General features: G+C 34.3%; 1 protein-coding gene and 1 long non-coding RNA gene across 2 annotated transcripts; one reads left to right on the top strand and one right to left on the bottom strand.

Annotated features, from left to right (window-relative positions):
- The first annotated feature begins 1566 nt into the window (after positions 1-1566).
- LOC122517898 (myb-like protein F) lies at positions 1567-3441 on the top strand. Its single transcript, XM_043636514.1, has 4 exons — positions 1567-1720; positions 1989-2498; positions 2729-3295; positions 3380-3441. The coding sequence occupies exons 1-4, from the start codon at positions 1567-1569 to the stop codon at positions 3439-3441; spliced, it is 1293 nt and encodes a 430-aa protein (XP_043492449.1).
- Positions 3442-4137: 696 nt separating this feature from the next.
- LOC122517993 lies at positions 4138-17295 on the bottom strand. Its single transcript, XR_006303953.1, has 3 exons — positions 17194-17295; positions 4315-4316; positions 4138-4147 (listed from the first exon to the last, which is right to left on the bottom strand). It is a non-coding gene; the product is annotated as an uncharacterized LOC122517993 (long non-coding RNA).
- Between the last annotated feature and the right edge of the window lie 266 nt (positions 17296-17561).

The following is a 17561-nucleotide window of genomic DNA, read 5'->3' on the forward strand; positions in this document are numbered from 1 at the left end:
ATACTTAGTAGAAAAAAAAGACTTCAGTGAGGAAAAAAATCCACCCCCAACTTACAAAAATAAAGTAGAAAAAGAAAATCCCTGTAAAATATGCGAATTAATGGGTAAAAAAAATAGATACCACCACGAAAGCGTTTGCTGGTTCAGAACAAAAACGGATAAAGAGGAAGAAAAAAATCCAATATTAGGTGTACAAATAAGTTTCCGCAGTTTTTTATTAAAAATTAAGTATTTATTCTAGAAGAATGGTAATTTTAAGGTTATTTAAAATACTGTCCATCACTTGCAATGACTTTTTCCCATCTCTCAGGCAATATTCGGATCCCACGTCGGAAGAACTCCTTGTCTTTTGAGGCTATCCACGAATCAACCCAATTTTTGGTATCTTCATATGATTTGAACCGCTGCTCCGACAGAGCATGTGCCATGGACCGAAATAGGTGATAATCGGACGGTGCAATGTCTGGTGAATACGGCGGGTGGGGTAGCACTTCCCAATCAAGTGTTTCCAAATAATTTTTCACGGGAGCCGCTACATGTGGACGAGCATTGTCATGCAGGAGAATAATTTTTTCGTGTCTAGAATAGTATTGAGGGCGTTTTTCCTTCAGAGCTCGGCTCAATCTCATTAATTGTGTTCGATAGAGGGCTCCGGTGATTGTTTCGCTTGGATTAAGCAACTCATAATACACTACACCCAGCTGATCCCACCAAATACACAGCATGAGTTTTTTTCCGTGAATATTCGGTTTTGCTGTTGATGTTGACGCATGGCTTGGTAATCCCCATGATTTTCTTCTTTTTAGATTATCATAATGTATCCATTTCTCGTCACCAGTGATGATACGATGTAAAAAACCCTTTTTTTTATGTCTAGCAAGCAGTATTTCACTTAAGCATAATCGGCGTTCAATATCTCTCTACTTTAATTCGTACGGAACCCAATTTCCTTGTTTATTAATTATTCCTAATGATTTTAAACGATGTGAGACTGCTTGCTGAGTGACTTCAAATGTTACAGCAAGTTCTTTTTGTGTTTGAGATGAATCTTCCTCCAATATTTCCTACAATTCTGCATCCTCGTAAATTTTTTGCCTTTCACTGCGATCTTTGTCTACTTCGTCGAAATCACCGTTTTTAAACTTTTGAAACCACTCACGACACGTTCTCTCACTCAAAGCAGTCTCACCATATGCTTCTACGAGCAACCGATGCGCCTCAGCAGCAGATTTCTTTATATTAAAGAAGTAAACTAATATTTCCCGCAAATGACGCTTATTTTGCTCAAATTTGGACATTTTCAACTAAAAAAAATTATATTTTACCAATATGAAATAAATAATATTAATAGGTTATGTTGTTCTTAAACGTCCAAACTAATTTTTAAGCAGGATATCATCTGCGAAAGTTAACGGAAACTCCGCGCCGCGCTATCTACATTAAAACGGCGGAAACTTATTTGTACACCTAATAAAATTTGTTTATAACTCACAACTGGAAGTTGAAGAGCCAAAAATACTAGTGGTGCTGCCATTGATCAAAGTAAAGGTATTATTGGATAAAAAAATGGAGGTTAATGGAATTTATGACTCTGGTGCGAATATTTCGTTAATCAGTTCTAAACTGTTAAAAATCAAAAACGAAAAATCCAATGAGTCCAAAAAATACAAGATTAAAACGATCAATGGCATAAGAAGAGCTAGTGGTTTCATCACTTTAAGTATAAAAATTTTTAATATGGAAAAAAAATGAAGGTTTACATAGTAGACGAAGAAAAGTTCGACAATGAATTTCTTATCGGACTCGATTGCATCAAAGAATTCTGTTTGATGCAAGATGAAAATTTAACAGTCAGTCAAGTAGAAGAAAAAAAAACCAAAAGATTAGCGAAGATATCGACATCTATGAAGACTTGCCTAGTTACAATGATGAAACAGATTTTAAAGATAATGAAAAAATTTTTGGAAAATGTGAAAAATTGATAAAAGAAGTTAGCGAACTTAAATTACAACTAGAAAACACCCAAAAAGTTAAGAAAACTTTAGAGGTTAACTTATCTTCTTTGCGTAAAACAGCAAAAGCTGAAATTTCACGTAAAGATGGAATGATAGCCGAGCTTAGAAAGCTAGTTGACGAAATGACTTTTAGGAAGGGTCATTTTAATAAAAATGTGAAAGATTGTAACAAATCAGTGCAGCAATTATCTGGAAAAAACGTACACGAATATAATCATGCAAAAACGTACACTGAGAATGAGAAAACTTTGATGCCGAAGTTAGCAAATTTTAATTCAAATAACGATAAATATGATCCGGTTGCCAGTAATTCTTCTGAAACAAATTTTCAACATTTTGAAAGCGTTAATTTTAATCAACTCAATGAGGATCAAGCAGAAGATTACGAGCATTTAAATAATCAATTTTGTAATACAAAGTATCATTCTAAAAAGTTACCAGTACCTCATACTGCTAGTACTACTGTTTATACAGAACGTTGCCGTAAGAAGAAGAAGAAGAAGAAGAAGAAGAAGAAGAAGAAGAAAAAAACACACATATTAATATCGATGACAAAGAAAATCATTCATACCCTAGTATACTGAATTCAAATGTGGATGATACAATTTCAGAAAATAAAGAAGTTGTATGTAATTTTATTGATAAAACTAATATTTCTGATGAAGATGTATGTTTTGTATTTAAAATGGCAAGTACAAAAATAAATTAAATAGGAATTCTTATACAGAAAGAAATGTTAGGAGTAATAGGAAGTATGATAAAGATTCAAGATCACATAGCACATCTTATAGAAAAGAAAAAGAATATTATAAAAAATCTAGGAATGATCATAACAATTGTTCCAAAGATAGTATCGAACATTATCGTGAAAAAGATAAATAGTCATAAACGAAATAGATCGCCTGTTTTGAAACACTCTGACAGAAAATATAAACATTATGATGATCGATACAACAAGGACTACAGAAATAAATACAGAGATAGAGACAGAAGACGAAGTTCTCAGGATAAAGAAGACAATGTTTCAATAACTTCCGACAGATCTTATAAAGATAAAAGTAAACCTAATGAAAAATTTGGTACTACGGATTTTCATTCGTCGAAAAGTAGAGGAAACAAATATTCTAGTTTACATGACACTAAATCTGTATTACATGAAAGAAGTAGAAGTAAAATTAAGGAAAGAACGAATTATAAAACTGATGATAGAAAATATTCCAAACATAAAAAGTATGATAGGAACTCGGAAGATCGTGAAAGTACTTTTTGCGAAAGGAAAGGTAAAATAAACGAATTCAAAGCTATAAATGATGTGAAAGAAACAAATGATACAAAATTTATCTGGGAGAAAAATGTTAACGTAGAAACTTGTAAAGATTCTTTTAAGATTACTTTCAATCAATTCGAAAAAGTTAAAGCCCGCTAACAGAGTGGATAGGCGTACGTGTTTAACAAGAAAAGATAGGGAAAATGTAGGAGATAAAGAAAATATGCATCAGATTGGGAAAATTTTCGAACTCAATACTTGAAATTAATATGGGACGAAAAAGACAAAGGTTAAATTTACTCCACATATATCAAAATTAATTCCAGCAATAACGGGAAATCCAAAAGGAAAAGAAAAAAAAAAAGAAAAAAAAGAGGGTTTTTGTTAATTGCTGATTTAGTAATAAAATAGTTATATTATTTGTACATTATTCATAAGAAAATGTAAACATTTTCTCCTTCGGGAGGGGAGATGTAAAGAAATATTCTTTAATTGATTTACCGCGTTAGTCGAAATCGTTGGTACGTACCTGACATATAGGTCAGCTGATGTAAAAGAGAGGGGGAATAAATAAGATAAGAGTTGCGAGAGCAGTCGCGAACGTTTACTTGAGTAGTAGGAACGATACGGTTTATAACGAACACTAAATGTCGTTTCTTCTCGTTACAGGTAAGAAATGTAAATATTTGTCACATAAGTTTGAAAATAAAAGTTTAAATCTTCTCGTTACAGAAACACAATTTTGTTTTTAACTGTACTCGACCTACACCATAAATAGTCTTATATATATATATACGTTATTATCCTAACGTGTGACAGAATTCGTAAGAGAACGGATGTGTTTTCGTCGGCGTGTCCAAGTAAACTGATCCGGCTGCGTGTAATCTATCAACTTATCTCTATAGTAAGTCACCTAGACTGTGTTTATATTTTGCTACACAAGAAACTAGTCTTACATAGATACATACGCGTGCGCGCGCACACATATACTTTCTATGACCTTACCTTCCCAACGTTATAATATACTCTCACATCTGTACGCATACTTTTTTCACTTATAGAAGGAGAAAAATAAAATATTAGAAAAACAAAAATAAAAAGAAAAAAAAACCAACGTATTTTATGATCTTTATACATTATTAATAGAATAGATTTATTTCTATTACATATCGAATAAAACTTTAATTGATTTCAAGGTAATTGCTAATAAAGTTCGCGTCTTATTATTCTTTCTTTCTTTTTTCATTTTTTTACATTTTCTTTTTCTCATCATAATAGATTCTTAACATTAACGTGTAGTAATAAATAAATAAACGTTATTGTATTATCGATTGATTGCATCGGCCAATAAAAATGATATTTATCGTTAACGAGCGTATGTTAATGCAAAAAAAAAGAATAAAAAGAAATAAAAAGGAAATAAAAATATGTATTTCTAAGAAACGGAAATAATTTCATATGCGCATAAAATACACGTGTAAATTACATAAATGCATTTGCACAAACATTTATAATAAAAAAACGAGGGAATAACATTTGGATAAACCTAATAATAATATATTTGAAACAATTCCAAATGGATCTCTCAGAAATAAAAAACCCCCTTTCTCCTCCTTTCGAAAAAAACAAAAAGAATTAAACAAAATCCAATAAGAAAGAGATAGAAAAATGTCCGAGGGAAAGGAGGAACCTTGCTCGTGAAGGGGAAAAAACGCGGTCGGTTCTTTCTTTTCCGTTCTCGTAGCCTTCCCTCCCTCTCTACCTCTCTCTATCTCTCTGTTTCTCGTCTTTATTTCTCTTATACCTTTTTTCTCACTTATCGCTTTGTTCTTTTCTCGCGTGGTGGTATCGCGGACGCGTGCGCGCCAAGAAAACCAACCCCAGAACCTACGAGAGGATAACGTAAGCGTGCGAGATGGAGGTCGCACCACCACCGGTGACAGAGAAAACGCGAGAGAATCGAGTTCGGGAGATGGAAAAAGAGATAGGAACGATGAGAGAGAGAAAGAGTTAAGGGGGTTGGGGGTGGTTGGGGTAGCGGAGACGGGGTAGCCAGCGAGAGGCGGAAAAACTATTTAAATTGGAGACAAAATGCTAAAAGTTCCCCGAGGCCATGCACACGAAGCGGGAGAGCTTCGGGAGAAAAGGGAACCGAGGAAGGATGGGCGGAAGGGAGGAGAAGAAGGAGACGACGAGGAAAGGGATATAGAGAGAGGGAGAAAGAGAGAGAGAGAGAGAGGGGGTCGAGCACGTCCCCCTGTCTCTCTCTCGGCCCCTTTCTCTTCGGTGGAAAGGGTAGGAGCGACCATTAACATAAAACAGAATGTGGGAAAAGCAAATATTGTGATAAAAAATAATAATAGGCAAGCGAGCGAAAGAGGCAGTGCCAGGAGAAGACGAGAGAAAGAGTGAGAGAGAAAGAAAGGGGGAGAAAGGAAAAGAGAAAGAAAGAGAGGCCACCCAACCCCCAGGGATGAAGCCGAGCAGAGCTATGGATACTTTGCTTTCTCCAATGCTCTCACTCTTTCTTTCTTTCTTTCTTTCTCTTTCCCTTTCTCTTTCTCTTTCTCTCTATCTCTCTCTCCCTCTCTCTCTCTTTCAACTACCTACCGTATAAATACAAGTATACGGGCAGAGTTTTCCTCGGGCATTTATGAAACTCGTTTGCCTAGAACTAACTCTAATAATCGTTGAAACTAATGCCCACTCTCGAATAAAACGTCCTTCACCTCCCCCTTCAGCCACCTTCTTTACCTCTTCACGGCCCTCAGTTAACCACCAACCAACTCTATCACCCCCCCTCCTCGACACCCATGGTCTTGCATCTTCGACCTTAGAAATTCCTTTCACCCCTTCGATAAACTTTAGATTCGACTACGTTCGGGATAAAATTTATCTACGAGAAGAAATGCACTTAGTATATTAAAGTTATGGCTATCGTTTTACGTTTCTTGTTGAATCTATGAATACGGTACATTTACAAATAACGACAATAGATTTATATAGATATTTATATATATATATATATGTGGGGACGAAGCATGATGCGCATCTGTTAGCCCTCAGCTGATGGGCAATAGCTCGTGCAGCGCGGGTGATTTGTTTGTTTGGGCGAATGTTGATGTGTGTGTGTGTATGTGCGTATGTTGGTGCATGACCAGCGCAATGAGTCGTTGCTAGGAGGAAAAGAAAAGACAAAGTCGTTAGCCGATCATTGCGACGAAAAGACGTAAAATCGTGAATGAGTTAAATTGTCGAAGCCGAAATTTAGTCGAGTCATTTGAGTTATAATTTATAAAGTCGTTCAAGTCGTTTAAGTCGTTGTTCATTAAGGGGTTATACGCAGTTGCGAGGCTCGAAAAAGACGTATTTTCATGAATTTTTTCTAGAAACAGTTTTTATTTCTCAAAAAAAATTGTTGGTAATTCAAATAGAGTGAACTTTTGAGAATACAATAGCGCGTCGATTCTGTAAAAATATTAATCTGCACTGCTCCTGTAGATGATTTCCTGAACGTCCTCTAAAAAAAGACGTTTGGCGGTGATCACCATTTTGGCGGTTTGGATTATCCGAAATTAAAAAGTATGGTGGATTCGTTTAAAGGAAAGATTAATGCAGGTATTAACGAAAGGAATTTTAAAAATTTTGATTTTTGACAAAATGGTGTCTATTTGAAGGAAAGTTGTTGTTTTTGACTAAAATTTTCGCTCTAAATTGTAAAAAAAAAATAGTTATAATTTTTTTAAATCTTATTCCTCTCGTCAATACCCGAGGAATATATCTAAGAATATTGTGTAAAAATATAAGACAAATCGATTAAGTTATTTCTGAGAAATCGAGATCACCGACTTTGAAAATACCGTTTTGAGAAAAACGCGTTTAAAGTTTCAAAAAGACGTTTACACATAGTTAAAAATTTTAGTTTGCAGCTTACATGAAGTGAAGAATATTTGTCAGATCGATTTGAAATTTTCAGAGAATATACTTAAATATATGTACATTCCGAAAATGCAAAAAAAAAATTGATTTTTTGAAAATCCTAACTACGTATAATACCTTAAATCGTTTTAATTGTTATTTTGTCGAAGTCGTTTAAGACGTTATATTTAAAAACCGTATTAGTCCAGTCAACGCGGGCCGTTTCCTTCATATCTCACTAAAGAAGGTGAAAACTTGATATAAGGGTAAATAGACGACGCTGAATCGAATAGTGCTAATTTTTTTGAGGTGGAAAGTGCCGTTTTTGAGAAAAAGGGTAAAAAAGGGTCAAAAATAACTTTATCTTAGAATCTAGGCATTTAATCGAAAAAAGTTTCAAACAAAAGTTGTAGAGAATTAAAATATACATAAAAAATGTTATATGAGTTATCTTCGTATTTTCAAAAATAAGCGAATAAAATTGGATTGAAGATGGGAAAAAAATTGTAAGAGTGGGAGAAAGCAAGCTTATCCCTCCGTCGCGTTTTACACGCGAGCGAGCTAGTATGCGTGCGAGCGTCCGTGTGCACTAATACACAAACGAAGGATCTTCGGCAATCTTCGGGACTCTCGGTCTTAAATCAAAGTGCGAGTGAGAAAACAAACCAATATTTCTCTCTTTTTATTTATCATGCGATAACGAGTATTATTGTCCTTAGCCATCGATTGTTGAGCGTTCTGATATTTTTTTTTTATATTTTTTCTTTCGGTAGCAAGAAATCTACGTCTTGGCCATCGAGCTTCGAGCGTTTTGTATACGAGTGCGAGTGAGAAAGAAAACCGATATTTCTCTCTTTCTATTTTTTCACTCGGTAGCCAGAATTTTACGTCTTGGCCATCGAGCGTCGAGCGTTTTGTATATCTATATATATCGGCGTATAAGCGCGGCATTTTTAAATCAAATCTTGATGCTTATGGCACGCCGTTTCTTTATTTATTGTCAGAAATAATGAACCTTGAGTAAAAAAAAAAATAATTCATTTTACCAGAAACTATTATTATTTAGTTGAGAGTAAAAATAATGAATTAATTTTGTGTCTTGCTATAAAATTAATTAGAATAATTAATTGATATAAATTCTTTGCCTCACAAAAACTTATTTGTATATCAAATTGAATACGTATTCTCTTTAGGACAAAATTTAAAATTTAAATATTTTTCCTATTAAATTATGTATTTTATAAAATTTTAAATTACTGACTTTTTGTCTCGTAAAAATTTATTAGTTTATCAAATTAAATACATATTTAAAAAAAAAGAATTTTATATCCACACATAAAATTAAATCAAGATATATATGAAAGGATATTCTAAAAACGTGGAATTTATTTTTTGTCAATACATAATTTTAATTCATTTTTATTATGTTATAAGAAAACAGTAATGCATTCTGATTCATCTTCGAAGTCTTAAGAATTGTACGAAATAAATTGAGCTATTATCAAGTGGTGCGTTAGCGTAAGTAGTAACGTCTTTGCTTCTCGCGCTGGGTATTTAACGTTCGATTCTTCGTGAGGGAATTATTTTTTTTATAAATATTTCTATCCTTAGATTATATAAATTATTTTGAAATTTCCTTATTTCTAATTATATACAGAAAAAAATTAAAATTATTACAAAAAAATTAAAAGCAATAAATTTTTTTAATCTTGCACAAATAAAGGAAGATTTATTACTTAAATTACAAATTTATCCTGTAAATATCATCCTAAAAAATGTCTCGTTTTGGCACGTTAAAAATTAAATTTTGTTATCTATTTGATATTATTTAATTTATAATTAGTAACTTTATTACTCGCGTAATAATGTTAATTTCTTAATAAATTTTATATCGTTAGTGCAAAATTTGAAAATAATCTGAGGTGGGACTCACTGACCGTCTCCTTGTTAAGGATAGGAAAACTTATAAAAAAATAATTCCCCCACGAAGAATCGAACGTTAAATACCCAGCGCGAGAAGCGAAGACGTTACTACTTACGGTAACGCACCACTTGATAATAGCTCAATTTGTTTCGTACAATTCTTAAGACTTCGAAGATGAATCAGAATGCATTACTGTTTTCATATAACATAATAAAAATGAATTAAAATTATGTATAGACAAAAAATAAATTCCACGTTTTTAGAATATCCTTTCATATATATCTTGATTTAATTTTATGTGTGGATATAAAATTCGTTTTTTTTAAATATGTATTTAATTTGATAATTTAATAAATTTTTACGAGACAAAAAGTCAGTAATTTAAAATTTTATAAAATACATAATTTAATAGGAAAAATATTGAAATTTTAAATTTCGTCTTAAAGAGAATTCGTATTAAATTTGATATACAAATAAATTTTTGTGAGGCGAAGAATTTATATCAATTAATTATTCTAATTAATTTTATGGCGAGACACAAAATTAATTCATTATTTTTACTCTCAACTAAATAATAATAGTTTCTGTTAAAATGAATTATTTTTTTTTTTTACTCAAGGTTCATTATTTTTGACAATAAATAAAGAAACGGCGTGCCATAAGCATCAAGATTCGATTTAAAAATGCCGCGCTTATACGCCGATATATATAGATATACAAAACTCTCGACGCACGATGGCCAAGACGTAAAATTCTGGCTACCGAGTGAAAAAATAGAAAGAGAGAAATATCGGTTTTCTTGCTTACTTGCACTCGTATACAAAACGCTCGACGCTCGATGGCTAAAACGTAAAATTCTTGCTACCGAAAGAAAAAATATAAAAAGAGAAATATCAGAACGCTCAACAATCGATGGCCAAGGACAATAATACTCGTTATCGCATGATAAATAAAAAGAGAGAAATATTGGTTTGTTCTCTCACTCGCACTTTCATTTAATACCGAGAGTCCCGAAGATTGCCGAAGATCCTTCGTTTGTGTATTAGTGCACACGGACGCTCGCACGCATACTAGCTCGCTCGCGTGTAAAACGCGACGGAGGGATAAGCTTGCTTACTCCCACTCTTACAATTTTTTTCCCATCTTCAATCCAATTTTATTCGCTTATTTTTAAAAATACGAATATAACTCATTAAACATTTTTTATGTATATTTTAATTCTCTACAACTTTTGTTTGAAACTTTTTTCGATTAAATGCCTAGATTCAAAGATAAGGCTATATTTTACATTTTTTACCCTTTTTCCCCAAGATGCCGGTTGCTGATTTTATTATAATTAGCACTATATGATTCAACGTCGTCTACTTACCCTTAGGTCAAATTTTGAAGCTGTCAGCTGAAATGGTCCGTGTTTGGCCCGCGTTGACTTGCCTATTACGAAACTCCGTTTGTATATTCTTTTTCTCTCTCTCTTTTTCTCTCTCTTTCTTTCTTTCTCTCATTTCAGGAAGAAAAAGAAAAACAACTAGAGAAAGAAAGAGAAAAAGAATATATTATACATATATATATATATGTAAAATAATAATTCGCCTAATCTGTACCGTCTATATTATGCTACGAACGCGACGACCATGAGACACTCTCCGAGGGCCTTATCTTAACAAAATAACTGCGCAATTAGAAACGACGTGACTGTATCAAAAGTTATTGCCGATGTAGAATAACGTAGAAGGAGAAAAAAATAATGAAAAAAAGAATAAACAGAGAGAGAGAGAGAGAGAGAGAGAGGGTAAGGGAGATGGAGGGAAAAAGAATAATTAAACCCGAATAGAGATTTCAATGATTTCGAGGGAACAAACAACGGTGATTAAAAATCCAAATTGTAGACTCGAAATGATATATGAAAAATGGGGGTAGAAAAAAAAGAAGAAGAAAAAGAAAAAGAAAAATAATAATAATCAAGAGAGAATGGATTAATAATAAAAGTATACACATATACATATATATACGTTCGTCTCTTTCAATGCATTCTTTAGTTGCGTCTAATAAATATTTCTTTCTACATTTTTCTTTCTATTTGTGGGCGCGCACGATCAACGAAAGGAATTATCGAGGTTGCGCGCGAGCGTTTACATAGACGAAGCGAAATAGAGAGAGAGAGAGAGAGAGAGAGAGAGAGAGAGAGAAAGATATATATATTTATATAGATATACATGCACTCTCGTACATTTCGCGGTATTATTTTCAAACGGTTAATTATCCGCGAGTGAAATTATGCCATTACACGATAATTACATCGGAGCGAGCGAGCAAGCACAGCGGCGGCGCGTACACAGAACGGCGGACACACAGAGAGTGAATACGCGCCGGACTACCTGAATGTTGTTTCACGCCTGAGTCACCTTGATGGATATTTTCCATTCTAACTTCTCCTATTGATTATAGTAATCATCGACGTACAACAAATTTCGTCTCTCTCTCACTCTCTCTCTTTTCCTCTCTCTCCTTCCCTTCCTTTCGCTTCCTTCATCATTTTTTCTCTCAACCACGACGATGACTAAGACTATGACGACTACGACGACGACGATGACCAATGACAATGGACGTACAATTTTTTTTATTTAGTTCCTGTACATGTTCATATATTTATACGTATATATATATATATATATGTGTGTGTGTTCCTATCTACCTCGGTTTAGAAAGAGAAAGATAATCAGACATGCATCTACGAATATTATGCGGCTCGCAACGTTCTTCCTCCTCCTCCTCCTCCTCCTCCACTACTCGTCATACAACGCGTACGCACACATATAGAGAAAAACAAATTAAAAAAAGAAAAAAAAATACAAGAAAAAAGAGTACACAGATTCACCTACGGCATAACACGAGAGAGAGAGAAAGAGAGAGCGAGCAGTAGATATCAGAACGAATGTCTTCGTCCGAGACTGAAAAACTAATTTCGACCTTTTCCACAACGTCGAGACGGAAAGGTAAAAGTAGAGTGTGTGAGAGAAAGAGAGAAAGAGAGAGAGAGAGAGAAAGGAAATATTCACAAGGAAGAAAGAAAAGAAAAAGTTAAAAAAAAAAATATATATATATATCGTTCATCCTTGTTCCGGTGGATAGAATTGAAAAAAAATAAAAACACAAAAAAAAGGGGGAAGTGTTCCTTCGAGATTCAAGGATTATCTTGCTCGTGAAGAGAAAGAGAGAGCCAGACATAGAAATAGATAGAGAGAAAGAGAGAGAGGGGAAGATAGAAAAAGATAGAAAAGATAGAAAAGAGAGAAAAGAGAGAAGAGAGAGGAGAGAGAGAGAGAGAGAGAGAGAGAGAGAGAGAGAGATGTAACATTTTTTTTAATTATTTAAATATAAAATTTGTAGTACCCATTCCAGTCCATTGTGATCCCATCTCCGAAAAAACGAACCAAATCTCTCGAGATTGAGCTGAAAAATAAGCTTGAACAATCTCTATCGATTGCTCTGAATCAGCTACTTTAAAATCTGGAATTACTGTATGCCACGAATACAGAGAATTAGGAAATGGTTTCTCAGTAATATCAGTAATTAATTGAGCCAGTTCATCATCTCCTCTGCTCGAATTTAACTAAACACAAATAGAATATAAATCACGATCATTTTGCCTAATCACTTCGGTCGTAAAATAAATATCTTACAATATTAAAGATCGACGATATCATTTCCTGAGTTCGACAAGAAGCTACAAAAAGTCGTAGCATATTATATGGTGAAAGTTTTCTCCTTTGCTTCTTTTTTAAATGACGTTTTAGGATAATGTGAGAGAAGGAACCGTTTAAAGCAGCTGTGTTAACAGCAGCGCAACAATCCGTCCAAGGTGTTGGTTCGGTAATTACTTTTACGCGTCCATCCCAAAGGCATTGGGCTTCTTCTGGAGGCTCGGAATAATGAAGATTCGGAGATATTACTCCGGTCTCCATAGCAATTAGTACCTAGAAATAAAAAATAAACAAATGTAGAAAATTAAACCAAATTTGTTTTGTTTTATATTTAATTTTGTCTTTTCAAAAAATTTGCCTTGATTATCGAATTTATTGCATTATTATTATATGTGTTACCAATGTTCGACTTAACAGATCCTATTAAAAGAGGATTAGAAAGACTTCGATCTTGACCATAAACAAGATCTATTGCCTTTAATTCTTCGAGATCCATTGATTTTATTCCTGTACCATCGGCCTCGATGTATGTTACGTCGCTTGGTTTTAGGCCGCAGTGTTTCAATGTCTGTTTCATTATTTGAGCCTGAGATTCGCCTGTGGGAAATAGACACGTGTTTCTTGAAATTGCTTCAGTGTACTTAACAGAAAGATTAACGACCTCGGCATAAACCCGCTTTGCATTTTCGACTCTTTGAAGGAAAATGGTTCCTACCGAGTCGCTTCTCGAGAATCCAGACGCTTTCTTATCAAAAGATCTATTTACGCCGTCTGTTGACAACAAACCTAAATAAAGGAATGCATAGAACAAAAAATTATTCATAAATTACGAAAAATTTAACTTGCTGTTCTAAGATTTGTAATTATCATAGAAAAAAAATATATAAGAAAAATTACCTTTTTGTCTTTACATGCAAGAACTGGAATAAATGATATCTAATATACTCTTATTTTACCTAATTCGTACAGTTGGTGAGATGTTTGGGGAAATAAGCTTAATATACAACCACTAACAATCGCGTATTCGCAATCTCCAGCTTTTATAGCTTCGTACGCTTTTTGAATTGCTAATCAACTTGATGTGCAAGATGAATCGACAGTGCAGTTTGACCCGGTTAAACCCATACAAAACAAGATCCGATTTGATAGTAAACAACGGCAATACCCCAGTAGACTATATCAATTCTCTTCTTCTTCTTCTTCTTCTTTCTTTAGTTTAGGCAAGTTGCCTGTCCTGTAACGACTTTTTTCTGCCTATTGCACTGTTAAATTGTCGCACCATCGTTTTCGTGTGCGCCCCGTGCTTCTGCGGCCTACCGGTGACTTATCCCGTGCAATTCTGACAATTCTTCCGTTGTCCATTCTGTTGATATGTTCGTTCCATTCTTTTTTTCTTTTTAGTATCCACTCGTTAATGTTTTCCACTTTGCATGTTCTTCTTATATCTTACTTCTCTCTCGATCCAGTAGTGTTTTTCCAGCTATTCTGCGAAGAACTCTCATTTCGGTTGTCTCTAGTAACTGTTTCGTTTTCGCCGTGTCTGGTCGAGTTTCTGCGGTATGTGACATAATAGGTCTTACCATTGCCTTGTAAATTCTTGCTTTGGTCTCTATGTCAATGTTTTTGTTTCGCCATATTGTGTCATTCAAACAACCCGCTATTCTGGATGCCTTCATTGTCTGTTCTCTTACCTCTGCTTCAACATCACCATATCCTGAGATTTCTATTCCTAGGTACTTAAATCTCATTTCCTGCTGAATAACCTTCCCTTCAATTTCCAGTTTGCATCTTAACGGTGTCTTTGATGTTGTCATGCATTTTGTTTTCTGGGCCCATATTTTCATGTTGAATGATTTGGCTATGCAGTTAAATCGGTGTAGTAGACGTTGTAGATCATCCTCATTTTCGGCCACTAATACAGCGTCATCAGCATAGCATAGGATAGTTATTTCTTCTCTGCCCATTTTATATCCTTTTAGCAGTCTTACGTTTCTTATTATTTCGTCCATAATGATGTTAAAAAGCAGGGGACTTAGGGAATCCCCTTGTCGGATACCACGACCTGCATCAATCGGTTCAGTCAAGGCGCCATTTATCTTTGCTTGGATCTTTTTGTTTCTATAGATGTCCTCTATTGTCTTGATAAGATTGTTCGGAATTTGCCGGTTATAAAGGAGGTGTATAACATCCTTTAACTGCACTCGGTCGAATGCCTTTTCCAAATCAATGAAACACATATATGCTGGTCTGTTGTATTCAATTGATTTTTCTGTTATTTGTCTTATGATGAAAACCGCGTCTGTGCACGATCTGCCTGATCTGAATCCCTGCTGTTCGTCTTCTAGATTCGTTAAGCTGTTAATTTTATTCGTTATAATCTTTGTTGTTAGTTTTAATGAAGTGTTTAAAAGGTTTATTCCCCTGTAGTTTGTAGGCAGCTTTTTGTCTCCTTTTTTAAACATAACTATAGTTGTGCTAGTGCGCCATTCGTCAGGTATTTTGTGTTGGCATAGTATTTTTTGGATTAGGAATGTTAGTTGTTGTGTGAGACGTTGGCCACCATATTTTATTAACTCGTTTTGGATGCCATCTTGCCCTGAGCTCTTCCTATTTTAGTCTTCGAATAGCTGTTTCTACATCACTGGACTCAATTTGTATGTCGCTTCTGGTTATTATTTCTGGCGTATTTAGTTCCGTTTGAGGTTCTTCTGATTTATAGAGCTCTGTTAGATAGTTAATCGAATTTTCTTTTGTGATCTGGTTTGTTTCTATCATTTCATTGACCTCCTTTCTTTGATTTCTAATAAATCGCCAGATTTGCTTTTGGAGTCCATAGAAGTCACTCTCCATTCTTTTCGAAAAAATCTCCCAATAATTTTGCTTTGTTTGCCTTACTAATGTCGCTGTTTGATTCCGGATTCGTCTATACGTTTCGTATGACTCAGGTGTTCTTAATGTCCTATAGTTAAGGTATGCCATTTTCTTTTTTTTGCATATTTCCTTAATCTCTGGGCGGAACTAAGGAGTTTTGATCATTCTAGCCCGGTTTTTTACAGTTCGTGTTCCCAGGGCTTCATATGCAGCTTCTAAAATGTTTGTTCTTAGTTTCTTCCAGGCTATGTTTATGTTATCTTCTTCTTTTATTGGGTTTTTTTCGATTTTTTCTCTCAACCTGTTCTCGTATAGTTGTTTGGTTGGTAAGTTCCATAGTGACTCGATGTTTATATTCAATTCTTGAGTTGCTCGTACAAGATTTCTTTGGGGTTTAAACTTCATTCTTATCTTTGCTAATAGCAGGCTATGATCGCTTCCTACATTCGCGGAATTTAACGTCCTGATATCTAATATTTGGTTTGGTTGGACGTATCTGTTGGTAACAATGTAATCAATTGTAGACCGGAAGCCTCTAGTGTTGCTGTATGTAAATTTATAGTGTTCCTTATGATTGTAAAATGTATTATTAATCCTTAGCTCGTTAAATGAGCATAGCTGTGTCATTAGTTCTCCATTGTCATTTAACACGTTTTAGTTGAACCTTTGTTTTATTCCAGGTATTATTTCATTTCCGATGCGGGCATTAAAATCTCCAAGGATTATCATTTGTTGGTTACTTGGTAATGATCCGACTAAATTTTGTAGTTGGTCGTAGAAGGCTTCTCTTTCTTCTTTCGGTTTATTATCTTCGGGTGAATAAATTGACACTATATTTAATTTTTGATCTTCCGCTTTCATTTTTACAACCAAGATACGCGAAGATACGTAGCTACATTCTTTTATGTTATTTTGATACTTCTTAGACACTGCGATGGCTACCCCTTCCTTTTCCCTGATTTGTTTTTCGACTCCACTATAGACCACTAGGTAGTCGTCGTACTGTATTTGCCCTTTGCCTTTCTTTTTTGTTTCTTGTAAGGCGCAAATATCGATGTTATTGTCCTTCAGTTCTTTCAGGGTTTCTTGATCTTTATTATTAAGTGACTTTATGTTCAAGGTAGCCAGACGCAATATGTGTTCTTTTTTCCAACTCTTTGTCCTTTTTCTTGCTTGGGTCGTCATCTTTGAATCCGTCCTGTTCCGAGGCAAAAACTCTTCTCTATGAACAAATTTCTTTTTTTACGTTGGGTAGGGAGCTAGCCTGATCCAACAACCTTCCTCCTTTTCCCGGGCTTAGGACCGGCAACATGATCGCTGATTTCGATGCTCTCATCGATCATGCAGGCGGAGTTATATCCATTCTCCTATAATGAAAATAAAAACAATTGCACATAAATGATTTTACCTTTAAATGAAATCCATTAGATCATTCTATTTACTTACTTGAGTTTTATCTTTCAGTAGATAACTATCTGACTCATATAAACTCAATACCCCGTAAACATTGGTTTTCTTGTTCCGTAACTCTACAGGATTTATTCCGGCATCAATGATCGCTTCAAACGTAACTTCCATTGCCATTCTTATTTCTGGCGATAGAAATATTGCCTGAATTGCACTAATTCCAAAAAAAAAGTTATCGAATTTCGTTAAATTAGAAATGCGTCCTAAACGCGATGATATTTTAGACGAATGACCTAAAAAATAATAATTTAATGAAACAAAAATAACGCACATTATTCCACTTAATTTTTATATAAAAATAAATTGAACATATTCTTACCTAATTTCCAACTTGTATTATCTTCAGATACGAAATATTCTCCATTTAATAGATTTTCCGTTAAATCATTGATATTATC

The sequence above is a fragment of the Polistes fuscatus genome, unplaced genomic scaffold (genome assembly GCF_010416935.1).
Source record: "Polistes fuscatus isolate 324 unplaced genomic scaffold, CU_Pfus_HIC Scaffold22, whole genome shotgun sequence".
Classification (NCBI taxonomy): Eukaryota; Metazoa; Arthropoda; class Insecta; order Hymenoptera; family Vespidae; genus Polistes; species Polistes fuscatus.